At 48.1% G+C, this 23,789-nt stretch overlaps 1 protein-coding gene and 1 pseudogene across 1 annotated transcript in view; both read left to right on the top strand.

The window, feature by feature from the left end:
- Positions 1-2,223, top strand: part of LOC125403565 (acyl-CoA desaturase 3) — a 36,941-nt gene extending 34,718 nt beyond the window's left edge. The window contains exon 6 of the mRNA XM_048438969.3: positions 1,925-2,223. Coding sequence (XP_048294926.1) covers positions 1,925-2,124 — 200 coding nt within the window. The 3' untranslated portion in view covers positions 2,125-2,223. The remainder of the gene's footprint in view (positions 1-1,924) is intronic.
- A 10,157-nt stretch (positions 2,224-12,380) lies between these two features.
- LOC125403573 (acyl-CoA desaturase 1-like) overlaps positions 12,381-23,789 on the top strand; it is a 33,062-nt pseudogene continuing 21,653 nt past the window's right edge.

The following is a 23,789-nucleotide window of genomic DNA, read 5'->3' as shown; positions in this document are numbered from 1 at the left end:
TTGTCCTCTCTATAAAATTTAGCACTTTATATGTTGATGTTATTCCTACATATTTTTGTCTGTATACATAGAAATTGTAAAAGGATGTTAGATTTTTGTTTTGGTTTGGTTTGGTTTGGTTTGGTTTGGTTTTTTGAGATGAGGCTTCTCTGTGTAGCCCTGGCTGTGCTGGAACTAGCTCTGTAGACCAGGCTGGCCTTAAACTCACAGAGTGAGGGGGATTAAAAGCACGTGCCACCACTGCCCAGTGATTTTTATGTTTCTTGAAGTCACAGTTTATATTTCTTGTAATATATTTGTGTAAATGTTCAGTTAAATCCTCAGTGTCATAAAAATAATACATTTTCATCCAAATCAGGAATTTTGGGAAAATGTTTTAAGTATCACATTATGCAGAAAACCTTTATTAGAGTGATTGTGTGTGTGTCAGTCAGGTTCTCCAGAGTAACAGAACTTCTAGAATGCATATATGTTAAAAGGACTAACAGGCTGTGGTCCAGCTAGTTACCAAAGGCTGCCTGTGAACAGGAAGGCCAAGAATCCAGTAGCGGCTCAGCCCAGATGTCTCAGCTGGTTTTCCTTACAGCCAGAGGCCTGAAGAAGTAGGCCAGTGAAGGGAAAGACTTGCTAGTGAGGGAAGGTGAGAGCAAGCGCGCAAAGAGAGAGAAATTTCCTTCCTCCATGACCCTTCCTAGGTTTCCAGCAGAAAGTAGGACAGTTAGGGGTGTGTCTTCCCACCAAAGATAGGGACTAGAAGTGGGTCCTCCTATTTCAAATGACTTAGCTACACAAAAAAATCCCACACTGGTGCACCCAGTCATTTGGGGGTTTTAATTAAATCCGGATATAGTAAACTTCACAACCAAGAACAGTCATCACGAGCCGAGCACCATGTTGCATGCCTTTAACCCCAGCACTCTAGAGGCAGAGGCAGGAGGATCTCTGAGTTCAAGGTCAGCCTGGTCTACAAAGGAGCTCCAAGACAGTCAGAGATACACAGAGAAACCTTGTCTCGATTCCACCTCCCCCCTACCCCCCACCCCCGCCCAAAAAGAGTAGTCATTACAGTGAGCATGGCTGTGTGGCTAATGGGGGCGGGTAGCCCTGCCACAGTACCTGTGTGCTGATCAGAGGACAACTTTGTATTGTCCTTTCTGTCCTTCCCCCTGCATATGGCTTCTTTGCATCAAACTTGGGTTGCCAGGCTGGCTCCAACAGCTTGTATCTCTTGCAATATGTTTATGTAAATATTTTATTAAATATTCAGTTTTATTTACTATAAAAGTAATTGTCATTCAAAAATCAGAAACTTCAGGAAAAAAAATAAATATCATATGATAGAAGAAATCTTTATTAAAGGGGTCTATTTTACGAGCATTCTCCTGCACCAGGGTCAGAGCTCTAAGAAGTAGCAGCTACAGCAGCCACTGTGTGGACTAGCAATGGCTGAGAGAAGTTCCACCTTGGCTGGGCCCCGGTTTCTCTGCCTTTTCTGTTATAGCTGCCTACACTTTCCGGGTACACCAGCCCCACGGGGACAGGGTTGTTGCCTGCTCACCTTTGTAAGAAGCATAGACACTGATGTTCCAAAGGACTCTCCCCTCCTGAGAACACATACACAGTTCAGGAGCCAGGAGCATCTCAGAGCATACTGACATTCCGGCACTTTCCAATGTAAAATATTTCCCCAGAATAATCAGAATCTTACCCTATTAGCCTTCAAGACACATTTCCTTCCAACATACTTTCAAATATTAAGGACAACCAGGGCTTCTGAATTCATTGCTTCTGAGTAGAAGGCAGTGAGTTAACCATTCACTAAAGAACAACAAAATGTTCTCTTATCCACTGGGTAAGAGGTGTGTGAAGAGGAGAAGGCGGCAGTCTCTGGGCCCCCTAACTGCTCCCTGTGCTTCTCTTCCAGGCGAGGGCTTCCACAACTACCACCACACCTTCCCCTACGACTACGCTGCCAGTGAGCATGGCTGGCACATCAACTCCACGACATTCTTCATTGACTGCATGGCTGCCCTGGGCCTGGCTTACGACCGGAAGAAAGTATCCAAGGCCGCTGTCTTGGCCAGAATTAAAAGAACTGGAGATGGGAGTCACAAGAGTGGCTGAGTTTGGGGTCACCTTCTTTTTCCATTCCCAAAACCAGCTGACCAGAGGTTTAATAGTGTAGCTCAAATAATAAAAAAAATACCATCAATGTTCTAAAGAGTCTTGTTTCAAGATACTGTTATTGTAAAATATTCAAATATTAAGAGGCAAAAACTCTTTCATGATCTAAGCAGATACCCTTCCATTCTTAGTCTTCCTCTCCAGTGGCCTTTCCACGGCTAAGTCCTTCTCCCCTCCCTCTCATACTTTATTGCCTTCAGGGAAGCTGTGGTTAGCAGTAGGTAGGACGAGACCTTTGAAAACTCCGCAAATGTTTTAAATTAAAGGACTCCGCGGACAGCGTTCTTGCCTTGATCTCTCTTGAGCGTCAACGGAGCCAACCAGATCCTCCCGGATGTTGTCTGCTAACTACCATCGGGAAAAGGCAAAAACCGACAAACAAAAAAACTACCACAGACAGAAAAACAAAACCCAAACCCTTTCCCTGGCACAGGGCTTGCACTGTGATAAACTACCAGGCGAGTCAGCAGGCTGGACGTGATCCCTACATGGGGGCTGTGTCACATGGAAGGAGTTATAACGTTCTTTCTGTGATTGTACCCAGTGTCTGCCCGAGCAGACACGAGCCCCTCCACACAGCATCCTTCCTTTCTGTCCTGTGCCCTAGAACTTGGCAAGGAAATTCTTCCTATTTCAAGACAGAGAGAGATGAAGAGGCTGAGACAGGCAGCTGCTCAGAGTTAGCTTTCCCAGGGAAAGTTGTTTAGATCGAAGAGTTTCTGATGGATGACTCCATGTCCCTCTGCAACAGTTTCAAAGCTGTGTCCCTTTATTAGTCCAGGTCGCTCCTTGGATTGATAAAATCCAGGCATCCCTCCACAGCATTTTCTCCTGTTAGATTTTATGTTCGTGATGATCCTAGGTCAGCGAACATTTGTTGTATATGCTTGGTTTAAAGAGACAGCTGGGGGGGTTGGAAAGATGGCTCAGTGGTTAAGAGCACTTGCTGCTCTTCCAGAGGTCCAGAGGTCCTAAGTTCCCAGCAACCACATGGTGGCTCACAGCCATCTGTAATGAGATCTGGCGCCCTTTTCTGGTATGTGCCATCATACACGGAGGCAGAATGTTGTATATATATCTTTAAAAAAAAGTTATAGGAGACAACTAGAAGATGTCATGCAGGCTGCTGGGGAGAACGTTCTCCAACAGGCTTCCTGAGCTGTACTCTACAATCGGATTGGCCAGGCAATGTGCTCGCCACTACAACAGCAGCAAGTCAGTTGGGGGTAACTAACTGCTTCCTGGGTAGACCTGAGACCCATTCGCTAGAAGGGAATTCACCATCGAAAAGCCTGGGGCTGGGGTCCTGGGAGAAGGCTCAGCAGATAAAGGTGCTTGCTGTGAAAGCCTTATGACCTAAGGGCAATCCCAGGAGACCTGTAAAAAGCTCAACCTAGGGTACATTTCTGTAATTCAGTACCCTGTGGAGAGATGGGAGACACAGAGATTTCCCCAGAAGCTTGCTGGCCTGCTAGCTAGGAATAGCTTGGCAAGAGAGATCCTACCTCCAAAACAAGGTGAAAGAACTGACTCCCAAAAGTTGTCGTGTCACCTGCGTGTGTACACCCCTCCCCACAATTATCACACACGCCTGTAGCTGTGGAGTTCCTAGGCCTTACTATTGTTTTCCTAACTGGACATAATGTGTCCGTCAAATTACCTTCTGAACAACTATGTTTTTGCCCGTTACCTCCTGAACAACTATGGTTTTGCCCGTTTGGGCAAAACCTCTCGGCTTTGGTCAAAGAAGGCTCTTTTCACAGTGGTCAGCAGTAGCTTCAGAGACTCGGTTTGTCTTGGAAGTGAGACTACGTGGCTGAGTTCTCAGTCCTGAAAACAGCATCCATGTTAACGTCTCCAGCGCTCAGGGAATATCATGGCAGAAGCGGCAGAAACAGCGTTTGCGCCTGAGAGCAGGGCTATGGTGGCACAGAACACTGTCCTACAGGCATGACACGGCCTGTGCACTCTCGAACTTAGGGCAGCTGTGATTAGGTGCACAAGATCTATTCAAGATCGGCTGTCACCATCATGGCATGCCTAGGAGTGGGACTCACAAGAGGAAGAGACGGACAGCTTTTTCTTCTTCCCTCCCTTTCTCCTTCCCTCCCTTCTTCTTTCCCTCCCTCCCTCCCTCCCTCCCTTCCTCTCTCTCTCTCTCTCTCCATTTCTCTTTCTTCTTGGTGGAGACACTGGTAAGCCTCTGCACTTCTGTAAACGAAGCCGCTCCCATGGTCATGTAATTCTCACGAAATCTGTTGACTATATAAAAATAAAAGTAAAAGACATGAAACTAGAAGGGAGGCTGGAGAGATGGAGAAGGGGGGCTAACGAGAGTGGGTAAGGACCCCACTGCACTTCAGAGGACCTGGTTTCCCTTCTCAGCACCCATGGCCCCTCATACTGTCTGTAACTTCAGCTCCAGGGGATCTGGCGCCCTCTTCCAGTCGCTATGGGTACTGCATAAATGTACACAGACATACAAGCAAGCAAAACACCATACATACATATACATACATAAATATTTGTTTAAAGACTTGAAGGTAGAAGGAGACTAGCTGGGGAAATAAAGTAACTGAGTAAGAACAGTATCAGAACGAGGGAGGGTACCAGAGGCCACAGGAAGACCCAGAAAGTTCCGCTTGAGTGTCCTGGCAATGACTGTATAGATGATCCCATAGCTCTCTAAGGGTGTTCCTCAAAGGATGTAATTTACAACAAGGTTTGAAGACCAAGTGAGGCTTACATTTTTTTAATGTGGTTTAAAAGTTAAAATTCCATGGGCTGGTTTATTTTCCTTATCTTGGAGAATCTTCTTTTGTAAGTGAAACTGGAGGGTGGTTTCATGAGGCACATTGCTTTGACTCAGGGATACAATGGGAGTGCCAAGTCACAAGGTTACAAGCATTCGGACCTTAAAGAACTATATCTGCTGCTTTCAACATGGGTGTTTAAGGTCTCTTCTGGAAAACATAGCATCGCCACAGACAATTCTGGCCTTATTAGTTGTGTTGGAGATTCTTGACTCATAGTCAATGAGAAAAACAAACCAGATCCCAGAACCAAGGGCTTCTTCCCCTTCTCTGTCCCCACGATGTGATGGGCTCATGCTGTCCCCTCTGTGATGAACCTCAGCCTCAATCAATCAATCAAGCCCCAATCAATCCTTCCTCCATCAAGTTGTTTCTAAAATAGTTGAGTTCTTTATTTGGTCATATCAGTGCAGAAGTCGTTATTACAGAACCATTTGTTTTTGTTTGCTTGCTAGCTTGTTTGAGACAGGGTCTCACTATGTATCCCAGGCTGGTCTTGAACTCACAGAGGACTCGCTGAGAAGAGCCTCTGCCTCCCCAGTGCTTGGAATCATTAGAGTATCTTAACACTACTGAGTGTTAAGGTTTTGACAGGCCTGTCATTTGCTTGACCTTTTCCGATAACAGTTCACCCTGTTACAGTCTCAGCTCCTCAGGGGCGCTTTCCCCTGCTGGAAAGTCTCCCTGTGACTAGGCAGTCAGTGCTCAGTGAGATGAAGACTCTCAGGGGTGTCTGGGTCTATCTCTGTTAAAGAACATGCTAAGTGTCACCTGAGTATGAAGTAAGTCCAGGTTTGTGACCCATACTAGCTTTCTATGATGCAGGCAAAAACTTATTTTTCTCAATGAATTTGGCGCAAGGATTCTGATAATAACCACAAAGCACAAGAAATAGAGTGTGTGTCTTAGAGTGGCTGGAGGCAAAAAGAACTTCCTCCTGAGGACACTCAGCTCTGTCCCACCCCCACGACCCTCCCCAGAGTTCTCTATCCAAGCTATAAAAGAGCAGGTGGGCTGTGTTGACTTCTGGTAGGTCTGGACCCACGTAAGGACCTGCTCAAAAATCCCTACTGGGTACTCATCCAGGCCATTTCTCATAGGAAGCAGTAATACTTAGGGTCAGGGAAAGCAAAGTGAGTTGCTTCCTAATTCCAGCAGAGGGCGCAAGAAGACTCATAGCGCCTCTTCTTATTTCTTAGAGAATTCTAGATGACCTAAAAGACATTTCCGACACACACTTTTTTCTTGGTATAGCCATTTAAAATGATGTGGATTTCCACAACCCAATATTACCCACCTTAATGTGGACAGTTACACAGACTGAATCACACCCCCACGCCGCAGCAGTCCTGGTGTGTGTGGGTTTTCGTCAATCCTCTGGTCTGGATACAGTCAGTGTTTTGTTGGTACTCAGAAACATGCCCTGATGTGATCCTAGCAATTCTATCTCGGCAAGTTTCTTTTCTCCATCCTCCCTAAGACTCTGGTACAAGCTGTGCTAACTATAAATCATTTCATTTACTTCTAAAGTAAAAGTGAGGAGGTGGGAGAGATGGCTCAGTGGTTAAGAGCACCTGCTGCTCTTCTAGAGGTCCTGAGTTCAATTTCCAGCACCCACACGGTGGCTCGCTGCCATCTATGGTGGGGTCTGATGCCCTCTCTGGCATACATGCAGATACAGCACTCATATAGATTAAATAAATAAATCTTTAACAAATAAAGTAAAAATGAGAAAACTAAAGCGAACGATTCTGTGGAATTTTGTACATTCACACGGTTATAGAGCCAGCACACCTAGCTCCACAAAACATTTTCCTCACTCCAGAGAGACACTACACCCCCTAACTCTGACCCTTCTTCTCCTCTCTCACCTCCCATGCCCATCCCCCACCCCTGGCAACAACCAAATTCTCTTTTGCTCTTGGTTTACTATAGTATTTCACAGAAATAGAGTCATAGGCCTGGCCTTCTTCCAGCATGTTCTGTCCATCTGTTGACCATGGAGCACAAATAAGCGCTTGATTCCTTTCACTTTTCCTATTAGCACCCCACTGTTTGTGCCTAGACACTCTCTTTATCCACGTCCTCAGTGTGGCCAACGCCAGACTAGCTGGCCTGGGAACTCCTGGGCAGCCATCTGTCTCTCCCTCCCCCATCTCCCTAGCAGAGTTCTGTGATTCCAGATGTGCACTGCGGCATCTGGCTTCCCCTGGGTTCTGGGATTTGAAGTCAGGACCTCGAGCCTGTCTGGCAAGGAGTTTAAGCACTGAGCCACCACCCCAGCACCTCTTTTATCCTGGGGAGCAGTCTCCTTTGCCCAGTTAAATTTCACAGCTAAATGTGTGTACATTCTAGCTTTTGTCTCTTCGGTTTTCTACAGACTGTCAGACACACAGCCACAGAGGGAAGGAAGCAGATCCTCACACTTTTGGTCAAACTGTACACAGGTCCGTTTTCCTTTCCCAATATCTATTTCCTAATTCCTAGAAATACAGGTGTGCCCGTTCTTTTCCACGCCGTTAATAAAATACCAGACAAAAGCAACTTAAGGGAGGAAGTTTTCCTTTTGGCTTACATGGGAAGGTGCGTCGGGAGGTGTTCCAGCTCTGCCAGCAGGAGCATGAGGTGACATTGTGTCTGTCAGGAAAGGCTCCTGCCCAGCTCCCTGAGACCTCCTTTTGCCTTTTTTAGTTCAGACCCCAGTGTGTGTCAAGGTGCTACCCACATTCAGGGCGACTCTTTCCTTCCTCAGTCAGTCCATTCGGACATACTCAAGAAGTCTATCTTTTTGGTGAGTCTCAAGCCAGTCAGGCTGACAGTTAAAATTAATCACAATGAAAATACCGAGGTGGCAAGTCTATGGCCCTGTGTGCCCGGCGACACAGGTATGAACACTACACAACTACTGGAGTATTTGCTTCTAACTGTGTAACAGGAATGGAGCTGTGGGCTCTTGCGGTAATTCTTCAATCCTCCTTGGGTCACCAACCTGCTGTCCACAGTGGCCGAACCACTCTCCCTCCCCACCAGCAGTGTTTAGGCGCACCCCTGACTTTGACTCCGCATTATCAAAACTGTTCCAGGATAGAGCCGGGCGGTGGTGGCGCATGCCTTTAATACCAGCACTCGGGAGGCAGAGGCGGGCAGATCTTTGTGAGTACGAGGCCAGCCTGGTCTACAAGAGCTAGCTCCAGGACAGGCACCAAAGCTACAGAGAAACCCTGTCTCGAAAAAACCAAAAAAAAAAAAAAACAAACAAACAAAAACAGTTCCAGGATGAGTCCTGGACCCCTTCCCCCATAAAATACGGGCTAGGAGAAGTGATCCTAGCCTTTTCCACTTTTCCACTATTGGAGGTGGCAGCCTGTCCTCCAAAGTCACTAAGGCACACTCGCCACATCCCCTCGGGAATCTCCATAACCATCTTTCCTAGAACCCTCCACTAGGCCTCACACAGAACCCCACACTTAACTCCTACAAAGCTGGGGCCTGGGGCAGGAGGAAGCAGCTGTGCACAATGTTTCAGTCTTCGGGTCGCGGGTGCTTGCTCAGACGCACAAAGCCCCGCCCCCGCTCCCACGCCCCGTCGCTGCCCAGGCAGGCTTGCCTGCCCCGAACCCTGTGCCGGAGGAGACAAAGGGAGAGGCGAGCTGCCCCTCCCCGGGGTTACTCCCGGTCAGCACCGCCCCCGGGGTTACTCGCGTTCACTCGGCCCACAGCGCCTGACCCCGCGCAGCCAATCAGCAGTCGCGCTGCGGCTCTGCCCGCGCCCGCTCCAATCAGGAGGCGCCGCCCCCTGCAGTTTGCACCGGGAAGTTGTCGGCCTAGGTGGAGGCTCGGGAGAGCTGCAGAGGCTGCTCCCTGTCTGTAAGAGAGAAACGCACCGCCAGCCGTCAAAGAGGCATTGGGTAATAGGGTTAGGCTTCAGGAACTTGGGCATCAGCCTCACATTTCTGCCCTGAACTCCTCCTTCTACCATAAACTAGCTGGTGTGACCGTGACCAAGCTGTTTGATTATTCCACTTGACACTTTAAAACGGAAGTATGGAGTAGCTACCTCAGAGGGTGAGGAGGCTTCAGCAAATTAAATCTCAAAGGGATCATCCAATATCTGCTCTCTGTTCTTATTCCATCGCCTGCCTACACCTTCAGCCTCCTGCTGGGTATAAATGCCTGTCTGTACTTCCTGCCTCTTTTACACAAGACAACTCAAAATTCTACAGAGGACATCAAGAATCTCTCAAAAGTTCCAGTATGAGCCGGAACATAGGCACACCTAAATGTAATCCCAGCACTTAAGAGGCAGAGGTAGGCAGATCTCTGAGATCCTGAGATCTCTGAGACCAGCCTGCGCTGCAGAGCGAGTTCTAGAACAGCCAGAACTGCAGAGAGAAACCCGTCTCGAAAAACAAACAAACAAAGGCCCAGTATGTTCTGAGGGCATAGGCATGGTGGTGGACCCAGGGGGAGCCAATGCCCATTGATTCCTGGCAGAGTCCTTACCCTGTGGAACCTGCCCATTAACTAAGTATGGGATGTGCATGCACATAGGTCTGAGAGCGCGCGAGCGTACTTGCATGTGTGCGTGCATGTGTGTGTGTGTGTGTGTGTGTGTATTGTCTGTGTGTGTGGTGCTGGAGGGTTAGGATAGCATTCAGAGTTGGTGGGAAGGCCAGTGCCATTATTTTTCCTTGCACCATGGGTTTTCCAATACAAATGAGGGCCACAGAGCCGTTGGTTCTTGCCATTCCCTCCCCCTCACGTTCCTAGAAGACTAGGTAGGCAGGGTGGAGTTGTGCGCGGTCATTGCCACCATGACTTTCCCGTTTTCTCCTGTGGAATGTCCCCATGTGCCAGGCTCTCCTGGGGCTTGTATTGCTGAACTAGATACTGCTTTTCCAGAATGAAATCTCAAGTGTTCCCATGCCCACAGGAGAGTGGCAGAAGGCAAGGAGGAGGGAAAAAAGAGGGAAGGAGAGAAGAGAGGTAGGTGGTGGCATGGAGGCCAGAAGATGGAGCTGAGCCAGGGAAATGGTTAATGAGGTAACATCAGATAGTCTTTGACCAATGAGGAGGCCAGAACTGACAAACGTATTATTAACTTTTTAAAGATTATTTTATGTGTATGGGCATTTTGCCTCTCTGTACGTCTGTGCACCTCTTGAATATCTATTGCCCTCAGAGGCCCGAAGAGGGTGTAGGATCCTCTGGAACTGCAGTTACAAATGGTTGCAAGCCACCATGTGGACCTTGGGAACTAAACCCGGGACCTCTGGAAGAACAGCCATGTTCTCAATCATTGAGCATTCTCTTCAGCCCTACTCGCCATTTCCTCATGGGGAAAGACAGGGACAGGATTTGGGGTTATATTATGTTAAGACCGCATGTGATGTAAGCAACATCACATTGCTCCCGTTTGACCAGGGCCTGTTTTTTATCCCCTCCACTCTTCCACTCTCATCTCTGCCTGGGGCCGCATAGGCCAGCTGCCTCTGCACACCTTGACCCTTTTGGCAGGGGATAAAGGTATATGAGGAAATAAAAGACCCAGCCAGCCAATGCCTTTAAATCCACAGCTCTGGGCAACAGCCTACACAGTGAGGCTGGGCCCAGACAGCCACTATATTTATACAGCACAGCGCAGGTTCCGAGTTCAGCACTTGACTTGCTACACAGCCCCACACTCTGAAGCAAAAATCCAGCTTCAGTCCTGGAAGCGCTGGATTCTACTCTGTGGTCTCAGCTCTGGTAAGTCCTGGCCATCTGAGAGTCAGCATACCTGCAAACAGAGAAGGGGCTTTTCTAAGCAGTGACTTCCTGTCCGTGTACATGGGCTTTAAAAACAGGGGACCGCTAGTACGGGCGGCTGAGTGAGTGCATGCAGCAAGACTTGACATGCTGCTTAGCTGATCCCTGTGAGCCAAATCACCTCAATCAGATAGACCAACGGTCCTGGGAATATTTGGGTTTGACAGGACAGATCAATATTTGACTCCAAAATTAATTGTACAGCAGTATCTTGTGAAGTGAAAGAGGTAGGTACGGCAAGGAGACGGGACCCAAGGTAAAAGTTTCTTCATGGTGAGGAGTTTTGTGCTGAAAATTTGAGACCGTCTGTCCACAACGCAAACTTGCCACCTTTTTGCTTTGCTGTATAATAAAAACCTCTGCTTATGTAAGATATTTTGGTGGATGCTGTATGTGGCCCACACATCAAACAGCTCTCACTTGGGGGCTTCAGGACCCCAACAATTCTTATTCTTAGTGACTGGGTGAGACAACGTTGAGATGGACACATCTGGAAATACTTGGGACCCACAGGAAGAAAACAAAGATGAGGGACTCGGGGCTGGAGAGATGGCTCAGCGGTTTACGAGCATTGGAAGTTCTTCCAGAGGACCTGGGTTCAATTCCCAGCACCCACATGGCAGCTCACAACTGTCTGTAATTCTAGTTCCAGGGGATCCGACACCTTCACACAGAGTATATACAGGCAAAACACCAGTGTGCAATAAATAAATAAATCTTTAAAAAAAAAAAAAAAGATGAGGGACTCAATCTCCTGACAAGAGGCTTTGAAGAATATAGCAAATCTGCCAGCTCCCAGGTAATGACACAGAAACTTGTTATTAATTATGAAAGCTCCGCCAGAGCCTAGGCTTGTCCCACTAGCTCTATAATGTAAATTAACTCATTTATTTTAATCTCCATTCTGTCACGTGGCTCGTTACCTCATCTCTCCATACTCCCCACACTGCTTCCTCTGCATCTAGCTGGTGACCCTGCGCTCTTCCTCTCCGAGTCCTCTCTGTCCCCAGAAGTCTCCCCCAACCTCTTCCTGCCTAGCTATTGGCCATTCAGCTCTTTATTCCGCCAATCACGGTGACACATCTTCACAGTGTGAAGGAATATTCCGCAGCAGAAGCATAATTTTACCCTCTATAGCCACGTCTCTACCAAAAATGAGTTTAATATCACACAACTTTGAGACTTTGTGTTGAGGAACAGTAATTCACTTTATAAAATTTTTCTCACTTGCATTCACGTAATTAACTCGTTAATAATTTTTCCAACTGTCCATGGAAAGGAAGGCTGCACATCTTCCAAGTTGGGTTTTGTTGTTGTTTTGAGGAGGGGATAGCATTGCAACATCCGACTCCACAGTTCACATTGGCCAGGAGCCACATATAGGCCGTCCTGGCTGTGAGCTCATGGTCACTCTGTCTCTGGCTCCAGAGTATAGAGATTACAGGTATAGCCAGCCACTCCAGGCTGGAGTTATTTCATGATGTTCCTGGAAATTATCATAAATATTGGTGCAGACCCCAGTGGCACTCATCTGAAATCCCAATACTCAGGAGGCTGGGGTGATGAGATTCCGAGATGCAGGTCAGATAATACAAGGCCTCATCTAAAAAAGAAAGCAATAATAATTCCTTGAGTCCTAAAAAGCATGAGGCAGATGCCGCTACTTCCTCTGCTTTCTACTTCTGTGACTAAACTGTAGCAAGCAAATTATTGTCACAGTGCAATCTGTTCTTAGTTGGATTCATAATTTCATGGGAATCCCTTCCAGCTAACCCCACCTAACCTGGGCACGGAGGTCCGGCCTGTGCTTGTACTCCGTTCTTCCCTGACCTACACTGGAGAACACAGATTTTCCTTGCTGGCTAGTAGGGATGATGAATGAAGGGGAGAAATTAGAAAAGATTCTCCATAATGGGAAGAATACATCCACCCTGAGATGAAGGAAGATATACATGACCCCAGCTACCAGGATGAGGAGGGGCCCCCGCCCAAGCTGGGGTACGGTACATCTGGAAAAACATTATCCTCATGGCCCTGCTGCATGTGGTGGCCCTGTATGGGATCATACTGATTCCCTCCTGCAAGGTCTACACCTAGATCTTTGGTGAGCAGCTCCCCTTGTCTCGGGCCAGTGTCTTGGTGTCTCCCTTTTCCTTAATGAGGTTCATTCTAACCCAAGCCAGCAGCTGTGTTCTGTATGGGAGTCTCCATCCTTTTCCCTTTGGCTCCTGAGGGATCGGCTGGGCTGGAAAAAGAGCCTGATCGGGGTGCAAGACGATCAGCTCTGGGAGTCCCTTAACATGGGTGCTGAGCCCATGCGCATGGTGGCTTGGAGGAACAGACAGGAGACAAAGCAGCCACTGTTCCTGAGCAAGCTTCTCTGTGTGGGTTTCTTGCTTGTCTGCTTGTCCTCCCCCAGGGAACTTGCAGACAACTCTTTGGACCTCACCCCCATCCAGACGAAGCTGGTTTGCTGGGAGGAAGAGGAAACGGTTCCTGTACGACTCAAGTGCACAGGTGTCTGGCCCCCCTACTCCACGTAGGTCTCCAGGATGCAGCGTATGCCAATCAAGATGTTCTTAGAATGAAAGAGGGTTGCAGAAGTGTCTCCTGTTCCATTCCCCATCCAGCCTGGTGCTGCTCATCTCATCTATGGACGCTATGGATGCTACACCATCTAACACGTCTTCTTTGGCAGACATTAGAACCCTTGAGTAGCCCAGCCTACTGTACCGGCTGCTGTACTGAGAGAGACAGTGTGTCCATGGCCTGTCTTAGCTCAGGCCTAGTGTGGGAGAATTGTCTGTATTCTGTCAATCACGTTTTAAATAAACGCTGATTGGCCAGGCAGGAAGTTCTGGTGGGTCAACCAGACAGGAAGTAGAGGCGGGGAGATGAGAACAGGAGAATTCTGGGAAGGAGGAAGCCCATTCCTCCCACTCCTGCCCAGATCACCAAAGAAGCAGGATGTGACCTGCCCCACTAAAAAAGGTACTGAGTCATGTGGCTAAGATAGATAAGGATAATGGGTTAATATAAGTTATAAAAGCTAATACAAAGCCTGAGCTAATGGGCCAATCAGTTTATCATTAGTATAGACTATCTGTGTGAATTTCTTTGGGGCTGAATGGCTGCGGGAACTGGGCAGGATAGAAACCCCAACAAGCCTGGCCCTCGTGTTACACGGGCCCTCAGGGACTCATGGCCTGGGCTGGTGGTGGTGCTGTCCCTGGCATCTACAGGTGTGCAGGTGTTGTCACGTGTGACCCCTGAAACCTGAACAGGGAGAGCAAGCAGAACCTGTGTGGATGCAGAGGCACTTACTCTGGCAGGTTCTCTTCAGGAGGATGCTGGGACGTTGTCTAGAGCAGCATCAGGTGTGGGTTCTTTCTGGCTACTCTCTCTTGAAGGGTAGTGGTAAAAAGAGGCTAGTTAGCCAGAAGATAGCTGCATCTGGCCCAGTCCTCTTAGGTCTTCTAAGTGCTGAGAGCTGGACTCTGCAGTTTCATCTTGGAAAATGTCCAGGTTCCTCAGGGAAATACAGCTGGGTATTTCCTTCCTCAGGGTCTTGTCCCAGGGTGGCCTAAAGCATGTTTTCAGGGTGGGAATAGTTTGTTCGCATCACATGGTATCCCATTCCCATATATAACAGGGTGCTTTATCCTTAGGTCGTGGGGTGTGGTCCTGCTGAGGTAGCTGTGTAGTATCTGGCCTCTTCTTCCTCTGAAAACCCCAAATTTGAGCTGCAGCATAATGGACCCAGACATGGGTAGCATTCCTCTAAAGACTACAAACTCTCTCTCTCTCTTCCTCCCTAAGAGGGAAGTCTTCAAATAGTTTCGGCCCCTTTTAATTCCCTTCCACCTTGGGCCCTCCTTGAAGGCCTCATTCGGTTCAGTTCTGAGCTTGACCAAACTGTCTGCTTGGCAGGTCGGTTGCTAGTGCAGGGAGAGGAATAACCCCAGAGCCAAGGCTGTGTTTCCTCTCTTTTTACTATCTTTCCATTTGCAATCTGTCATTTTTGGCTTTGGAAGAATACAGGGCCATTTATACAATGTGTGGGATCTCCAGTCTTAAAGTTCTGTAGCCTTTGAGGCTCCATTGTTTCCAGCTGGCCCCTAAAGTATTGTACATACGTTTTTCTGTTTATTTGTTTGTTTGTTTGTTTACCAAAGTCCCAGCTTTTATGTTAGTGCTACCAATCAGAGGGACAGAGGGCTACATCGGTGTCCCCTTGTCCATCATGGATTCTACAAAGTCTCTTGAGCTGTGTAGTCTTTGAAGTCAGTGAAGTAGGACAGTGCTGGTGTGCTCTGTTGTCTGGAAGTAGATGCTGGAGTGGGAGCCAGAATACATTGTTGCCAGAAACCTTAGCTGCAAACCATGCTTCCACTTCTGCCAGTCTTGTTGAGCTAGAAAAACAAGAACCGCTTTCCTCCTAAACTATGATGTCATGTGAGTAGCACCTAACCCACTCAAGGTATACAGTGAACATAGTATACCCTTATAGTGATACCCTTGCAAAGCTTGAGCCTCTGTTTAAATGAGACTGTAGACAGGGCTGGCTGTCCCTGATAGAGCCACCCTTCTACTACAGCGATGACATGCTATTGTACTGACTGCTATATAGTCCCAGCTCTGCACTGCACGTGTGTCCCTTGCCACTTGGGTCTCTTCTCATTTGGCAGTGCCCAGATTGAGCTGGCTCATAAACGCCCACGTATATGGTCCTTAGCACTGTGGGCATAGCTGATGGCCTTCAACACTTTAGAGAAAGTTAGCCGAAGGTCAAAGGACACAGGGCCTGGCATAGCGCTCCTGCACAAAGACGATGGCTGGGACCCTGTTCCCTGACCTCCATCCTCAATACCTGCCCCTCCTTAGCTTGTCTCCATTTCTAAGTGGACAGTCTGTGAGGGGAGGGTATTCTCTTCAGCCTTGGGGAACAAAGCGTCCCCGAGACAGAAACAAATAAGCTCCTAGGCCTCCAGCTGGTTACTGGCTGAGGGCCTGGCACGTGCTTGTTTATACCCCTCCTTTGTGATATTTAGGCAGCTACCCGGCATAAGCTTCAGAAAGACAGTGGGTTCCTCTGCCCACGAGCTGCCACTCCAGCAAATCAGTGAAGGCCTGGCTCTCCCTTTGTTCAGAGAGCGGCACAAGTCATGAATGTCCTGCCTACATGTCCCACATATTGGGATATGTCTCATCTCTAGTGCTTTGGTGTCAAAGGGTCCTGCATCTATTTATATCCCTAGGATTCCTCCTGAGAAAACAGATCCCGTTCCAAGCCTTACAAAGACACAATGGAGCTTCGGAAAGGTGTCCCAACGTTCTTAGCAGAGGCGCTTTCCTGTTGGTGATCTCCACTGTCTCTTCTTGCAATGTGTGTGTGCTATGTGTGTTTACTGGCTTGGGTATCACAGCCGGGGCTCTTCACCTGTGGAGTCACCGAACCTATAAAGCATGAGTGCACTGAGGCTCTTCCTCATCCTGGCCAACCACATGGCTGTCCAGGTGAGCGTCTGCACCCGCTCCACCCTCAGCATCACTTCTACTGATGGCCCAGGGCAGACCAGAGGGAATCAGCACCCTGAGAGCAGGCTGCAGGGGCAGCCATTGCCTCCCCCAGTCTTCTGTGGCCATGTAAAGTGTTAGCTTAGTTCTGAGGCCCAGAGAGCATGAGATACTTCCGAGTCACTGGGTAGGGAGGCGGGAGGAAAGGGTCTCTAGTTACTACTGAGTCATTTCCGACCAAGTGCCTATGCTTTCACACAGTACAGCTGATTCGGTCCTTCAGTATAAAAGGCCATCCTGCGTCAGTTAGGCGCTGGTCCTGGTCTTTTATGTTGAACTTACCCCTTGTGATGCCTGCCTTAGGATCCCACCACGATGGGAATGAGAACCAAGTGTTACAGCCCCAAGAACTCTTGTTTCAGATAGCAAACGGAAACATTTCTAATGGCAGGGCCTCCGTGGCAGGCACTGGGCTAGCATTTAGCACAGATGCGCTCATTGAGTCCTCAGGATGTCTCAAGAGGTGGGGACTGTTATTATCCCTCATTTCAGATGGTGAAATTGTGTTAATAAGTAGTTTCATCGACCAGTGTTGGGACAGCACCTGTGGCTGCCGTGCTGGCTGTGTCCGCTCCTGAGGTCTTCGAGGCAGAAGTGTATGAGACAGAAGGAAGGGAATTAGAGAAAGGAGACTTCACTGGGATTCGATGACAGCAGCTGGCACCAGATAGCTGGTCCTCTGGGGAGAGGGTATCAAAGTGGGGCTCATAGTGGGATAAGAAGGAAACAGAAAACAAAACTCATTTCTTTTGTTGCATGTAATATTGGAGATTCCCAACCCATGTGTATGATCATCTCTGCCCTGGTGGTTTACACCCTGAACGCTCCTGCTCTCTGTGGGCAAAAGGGAAGAGGGTGGTATTATTGGTGCATAATTAAAGGGTTAGAAAGAGTCCCACATAAGAGGTCCTTAAGAAATGTGCCCAAGCTCATAACTTACATGCTGCTCTTATTACTAGTTGAGTAACCTGTCATTGTGAAAGTATCAACATAGAGCTTCCCCCACCCGTAGTGGGGGAAGACCGACCAGCACGCCAGACCCCAAGGCCACCTGCTTCTTATTCCCCGTCTTCAAGGATTAGGCCGTCCATTAGGATTCTGTCCAACATTCTTTGCTTGAAGAACTGCTGTTCTTTGCCAATAAAACTGAGAGCAGGGACCCACCTGCCCTCTTCCTACCGCAGACTCTCAGGAAGCAACAGTGCTATTTCCTGAGTCTGAGACTATAAGTTTTTCTTGGGGGTAAGTGTGCAGAAGGGTTCCACAAGGCCCTTGGGAGACAGTCCTGGGACGCTCTGAGTTCCAGGCCCTGGCAGACACCTAGGACCTTGCATTCCCCCAGAACGGCTTCTTTTCTCAATACCAGGGTCCTCATTCCTGTCCCTCCAGAATGACGTGTATGAATGGGCCCGAGATCACTGTGCCCACCACAAGTTCACAGAAACACACGCTGACCCTCACAATTCCCGGCGTGGCTTTTTCTTCTCTCACGTGGGCTGGCTGCTCGTGCGCAAACACCCGGCTGTCAAAAAGAAGGGCGGAAAACTGGACATGTCTGACCTAGAAGCTGATAAACCAGTCATGTTCCAGAGGAGGTGAGGGCATGGGGCGCAGAACACCTGCAGTCTAGAGGCCCCACTTTTCCTCTTATTTAATGTGTAAATAAAAACTGAGAGATTGTATGTTCAAGACCCATTTTAATGGCTCAGAGACCATAGCGATACTTTACTGTTTTGTTCAGTTCCACGCCCTTTGAGCAATTTTCCTGAATGCAATTAAATACAATTTGATCTGCTATCACTAACTAGATAGGCATAGACATAAAAATGAATACAGCCGAGTCTTTTCCCTCAAGGAATTTAAAGTCTATTGAGGTTGAGAGACAAGGCAAGTACTAAATAATCATGATACAAGAGAGAATATATAAAATATTAATCCCAGCATTTGGGAGGCAAAGACGAGTGGATCTCTGTGAGTTCAAGGCCAGCCTGGTCTACAGAGTGAGTTTCAGGATAACCAGGGCTACACAGAGAAACCCTGTCTTGAAAAATAGAGGGAAAGAAAAAAAAAAAGGAACTCAAAGGCAGATGGACAAGAACCCAAGCAGCAGATCTTGACTGCTGAGGCTGTGATTTAGCCCTCTCTGTTTGATGAACATAGTTTTGTGCTTCCGAGGAAAAGAATAATGACTTTCTTGTCAGGGGACAGGCAGTAGACTTGACACACTGGCCTCTAGTGGTGGGATCCTGGGAGAGTCATTAAATGTGTCCACATTGCCTTATTAAAAATTTATATAAGGCCAAGGCCGGGCAGTGGTGGCACAAACGCCTTTAATCCCAGCACTCGCCTGGCAGGCAGATCTCTGTGAGTTCAAGGCCAGCCTGGCCTACAAGAGCTAGTTCTAGGACAGCTAGGACTGTTACACAGGGAAACCCTGTCTCAGAAAACAAAAACAACAACCAAAAAAATTATGTAAGACTATGTGTTTAACAGATTGTCTACCCCACTCTCTCCTGATGGTTTCAGCCCTCATCCTTTCCCCCATACTCTAGAGGTAGGAGGAAGAACGCAGGTACGCTGCAGGAGTGGATGCTTCCCGTGGTTGTGAGCGTCCTCTCTCCATACTCGGCGTGTGCTCTCTCCCGGTAGGTACTACGAGCCTGGCCTCCTGCTCATGTGTTTCCTCCTGCCCACGCTGGTGCCCTGGTATTGCTGGGGTGAAATTTTTCTACATAGCTTTTATGTTGCCGCTTTACTGAGCTATGCCTTGGTGCTCAGTGCCATCTGGCTGGCGAAGAGTGCTGCCCACCTTTGCGGGCATCGCCCTCATAACACGGGAGCCCAAGAGACTGTGCCAACTTCAGTGGGAGCTCAGGGTAAATCAGCTGTTTACAGCGTGAGCACATCCATTGGTCTGCTAGTTAGGATTCTCTGCCCTCTGAAAGACCAGAGATTTGTTTGTTTTTCGAGACAGAGTTTCTCTGTATAACAGCCCTAGATGTCCTGGAACTCGCTCTGTAGACCAGGCTGGTCTCAAACTCACAGAGATCCACCTGCCTCTCTCTCCCAAGTGCTAGGATTAAAGACGTGCGCCACCACCGCCTGGCCAGATTTGTTTGTTTTAAGTCAGGATCTTACTCTGTAACCCAGGCTGGCCTGGAACCCACTCTGTAGCCCAGGTTGGCCTCAGAGTTGTGACAGTATCTCTGCCTCAGCCTCCAAAAGGCTGGAATTGCAGGTATGAGCCAGCACATGCAACTCCTAAATTTGTTTTCAATGATAATTTGTGTCTCAGTTCTTCTGTCTAAAACTAGAGTTTATTAGCTGAGTACAAAGCCAATCCAGTCAACACAGCAAGTTACAGGCCAGTCAGGGCTACATAGTAAGGCCCTGTCTCAAAAATGAAGAACATCAAAAGGCTAACCCAATTAGGCATTATATAAGAAACCCATAAGAAAGTCAGGCAACATGCCTACTATAAAAAAGAAACAGTGAAAAACATCAGGTTCCAAAACGATCTCCAAACGCCACGTGAATCAAGTCACTTTTTAATCAGGGTCTCCCGGAGTTTGCTATTTAGACCAAACTGGCCTTGAACTCACAGAGATTCCTTGTGTCCGACATCCTAAGAGCTGGGATTAAAGGTGTGAGACACTGCCCAGCCTACATTAAATCCTTTTAAGTTTGTCATTGCCCTGTGCCCTCTGGTTGGCTAGGCTCTCACTTAGGAAGCCAATAGAACAGCAGGGTCAAGGGGCAGGCAGTGAAGCTCAGTGTCTTGTGTTTAAACAAGCAATGTAAATGCAGAGGGACTCGGACTCTGATGGGGTTCACTCACTCAGTGCTCCACTCTGAGTGGATCTTCCTCTTCCTGCCCAAGCTTTCTCCATCGGGTGCTGTCCTCCTCTGAAGATGCTCTTACTTTGAGCCTCCTGAAACAAATCACTTTCCCTCAGTTCATGTCCTCAGGACTTGTTGTCCAGAGTGGCTGCCAGACTCTTTCTTTACCTCTTATCTGGTCTTTTGTCTTTTGTCTTCTTACCTCACCCTTGGGTCTTCTCCAGCTGTTTCCTGCCACATTAGTTTTTGTTTCATTGCATCTTGAATTACCTCCCCGCTGTCATATGCTCAAGTTATCTGAGAAAGCTGATCTCCAAAGACGTCTTTTCTGATACCCCAGTTGCTACAAGCAACCCTTGCCTCATTCTGTTTTAAATCTAACACTCAAAGCCTCGAATATAGAAGTTACAATCCTTTGTTGGCAGCCTTAGCCAGGTGCCCTCTCACCCCCACCCCCTCACCCCCGCCCCCACCCCCGCCAAGTCTACACTGTGGACAACGGAGCATGCAGATAGAATCCTTAAACACCAGGAGCCCTGTCAGAAGCCTTTCCGGGTTCGATATCCCTTTCCCTGCCTCTTGTTCATATCACTCCTAACTATCTGGGGTTTCTCACTTCCCACTTCTTTTACTAGTTGTTCTCTATGCTAAAGCTGACGGCAGTGCTCTTGTTCTTGAGGGAATCGTCAGAAAGGCAGTTCTGCCTACAGCTGACAGTCTGTAAAGTTTTCATTTAACCGGCACAGTCATTACCCTGAACCTAAAAACGTGTATTGACTTTTTAAAGTGAACGCCCATCTCAGGAATTCCCAGAATATCCACAGTTAGAAGGAATCTCTAAGTGTTTTCAGAGTGGTTCTGATTATTAGTTCCTCCCTCCCCTAAGATCAAAGATGACAGCAGCACCCAGGGAACTGCCTGGAGCTGAGGGGACTCTGGTCCTTGGCCTCCCTTCCTTTGGCTTTTGGCTGCTGGTGCCTTTTCTGTTGGAATCTCTCACACCGAACAGGCAACACCAATAGCATGGGGAAGAGTGAGCTGCCTTACCTTTGTTAGAAGCATCATTATCCTCCTGTCCCCCACCAGACCACATGAGCCTCCCCATACAGACACAGAGCCGGTGGGGTCTCCGGTCAGGATTTATGTTTGCTCTGTTTTTTTTCCCAGTAGAGTCATCTTCCCTCATCCAGTTATCACAAGAGAAACATCCTTCCCCCAAATCCTCCACACATCATCAAAGTGAGATCACTCAATATCACGATGCCTCTGAGGTCGCTTTATTTCCACAGGATAGAAGACACAGGGTCATCTATTCAGTTAACAGCAGCATGATTCTCTGAGGTTCAAGGTACCTTCTAGGTAAGAGATGTACGAAGATCAGGAAACAGCAGTCACCGAGCCCCCGACTGCTCCCCGTGCTTCTCTTCCAGGTGAGGGCTTCCACAACTTCCCCTACGACTACTCTGCCAGTGAGTACCGCTGGCATGTCAACTTCACGACATTCTTCATCGACCGCATGGCTGCCCTGGGCCTGACTTACGACTGGAACAGTGTCCAAGGCCAGGATCAAAAGCACTGGAGATGGGAGCTGCAAGAATGACTGAGTTTCTGCTGCAAATGTCACCTGAACAGAAGTTTAAGGTTCTGCTGGTAACTCTAGAGTAATGCTACAAGGATGCCAAAGATGACCTTAACCCACCGGGAAGTGGTAGAGAATGCCTGTAATTCCAGCACTGAGGAGGCAGAAGCAGGCAGATCTGCCAGCCTGGTCTACAGAGTGAGTTGCAAGACAGGCATAGCTGTTACACAGAGAAACTGTCTCAAAAAAAAAAAACACAAAAGACAGAAGATGACCTTAACCTACTCTTGTACTGTCCCTCCCTCCCTCCCTCCCTCCCTCCCTCCCTCCCTCTCTCCCTTCCTCCCTCCCTCCCTCCCTCCCTCCCTTCCTTCCTTCCTTTTTACTAAGAGGATTCTCTGGATAGCCCAGGCTGTCCTGAAACTCACTCTGTAGAGCAGGCTGGCCTTGAACTCAGAGATGACCTGCCCCTGCCTCCCAAGTGCAAGGACTCAAGGTGTGCACCACACCACACCACCACAGCCTTGCTGTGCATAACACTCTTTTAAAAAAAAATGCTCAAGTATCAAAAGGCAATTCCTCTACCTTATGATGCTAAACTGACACACTTACCTCCTCACCCTGTCCTTTCTCCCTCATTTCTCACGGGATCATTCCTGCCAGTGATAAAGTCTTTGCCTCGGGAAACTCTCAGTGAAGCACCCTGTACTTGATGGTGGGTGATTTAACCTAGAGATGCCGCACACCTTAGTTGTCCTGAACCCGTGTCCGCTAGATGGGAGAGGAAAAGAACTTTACTCGACAGAGCTTGCAAAGCAGGCAGATTATAATGGGAGAGAGTCACCATGCCAGGGATGGCGCTACGTGACGTGTGTTATAAGGAAGTCTTTCTGTGATCAGACCTGGCTGCTTCTCAAACACACATGGAACATGCACATGCGCGCACACACACACCATACTGTAATGGCCTTTCAATTGCATTTTAATAAATAAAGCTTGCCTGGGGATTGGGAGGGTAAAAGAGCCCCAATTGGTCAGCCTTACAGGCCAGGCAGTAGTAACACACATCTTTAATCCCAGTAGCCACACTAGTTGTCATAGAAACCAGGCAGTGCATGCCTTTAATCCGAGAACTAGAGAGGACTATAAAATGGGAGGAGACTGCTCTCAGACACAGTCTCATTCTGAGATTCCTGGAGGCAGGATCGCCATCTTGGACTGAGGTTGAGAGCCAGTGGCTGGCTGCTTTGCTTTTTGGATCTTCAGGTTGAACCCCAATTTCTCTCCATGAGTTGTTATTACTCGTGCTTCAACATAACACACACAGACACACACACAGCACACTTCCTTTCTGTCCTGAGCCCCAGAGCTTGGCAATGTCAGAACACAGCTGTAAATCCAGTTGAAAATATTCTTGAGTAAAGGTCAAAAACACCCGTTTGTGTAGTAAGTAGTCTCAGCTGGGAAAGGAATTTGTTTTTCTGTTGTAACAAGATCTCCTGTTCCATAGAACAAGAGGTATTCAGGTAGGGTGTGTCCAGAATGGGTGAGCAAGACATTCTTAAAGTTCTGAGCAGTTCATGAGATGCTGTTCACCCAACTTCCTCCATCTCCTGCTCAGCCATCTCTGGGATTGCCTCTGATGCTGGTAAGATGCTGTGGGATTTGTAAACTCCCTAAGCAAGAAAGGAGTAGAAAGTAGAGTTGGGCTGACCAGAATGGGTGGTGACCAGATTATCTGAGTGTGATTGAAGTTTCTACCTTAGAAGGAGGGTCATAAGGAGACACAGAGTAGACAGCGGAGGAAATGTCTGGGCCACCTGTTCTTCCCATTCCAAGGCAGTGATGGAGAGGTTGAGTTGAGGGGCAGTGTTGGGAGAGTTTCTCGGAAGTAACTTCCTGGAAGAAGACTCTACAAGATACCCAGGGGAATATCAGCTTCCTGAGCAGGGGCTTGGTGTTCAACTGAAACACTTTCAATGCCAGGT

Source organism: Myodes glareolus, chromosome 7 (assembly GCF_982192425.1).
Source record: "Myodes glareolus chromosome 7, mMyoGla1.1, whole genome shotgun sequence".
NCBI classification, from domain to species: domain Eukaryota; kingdom Metazoa; phylum Chordata; class Mammalia; order Rodentia; family Cricetidae; genus Myodes; species Myodes glareolus.
This window is presented reverse-complemented; position numbering and strand designations above follow the sequence as displayed.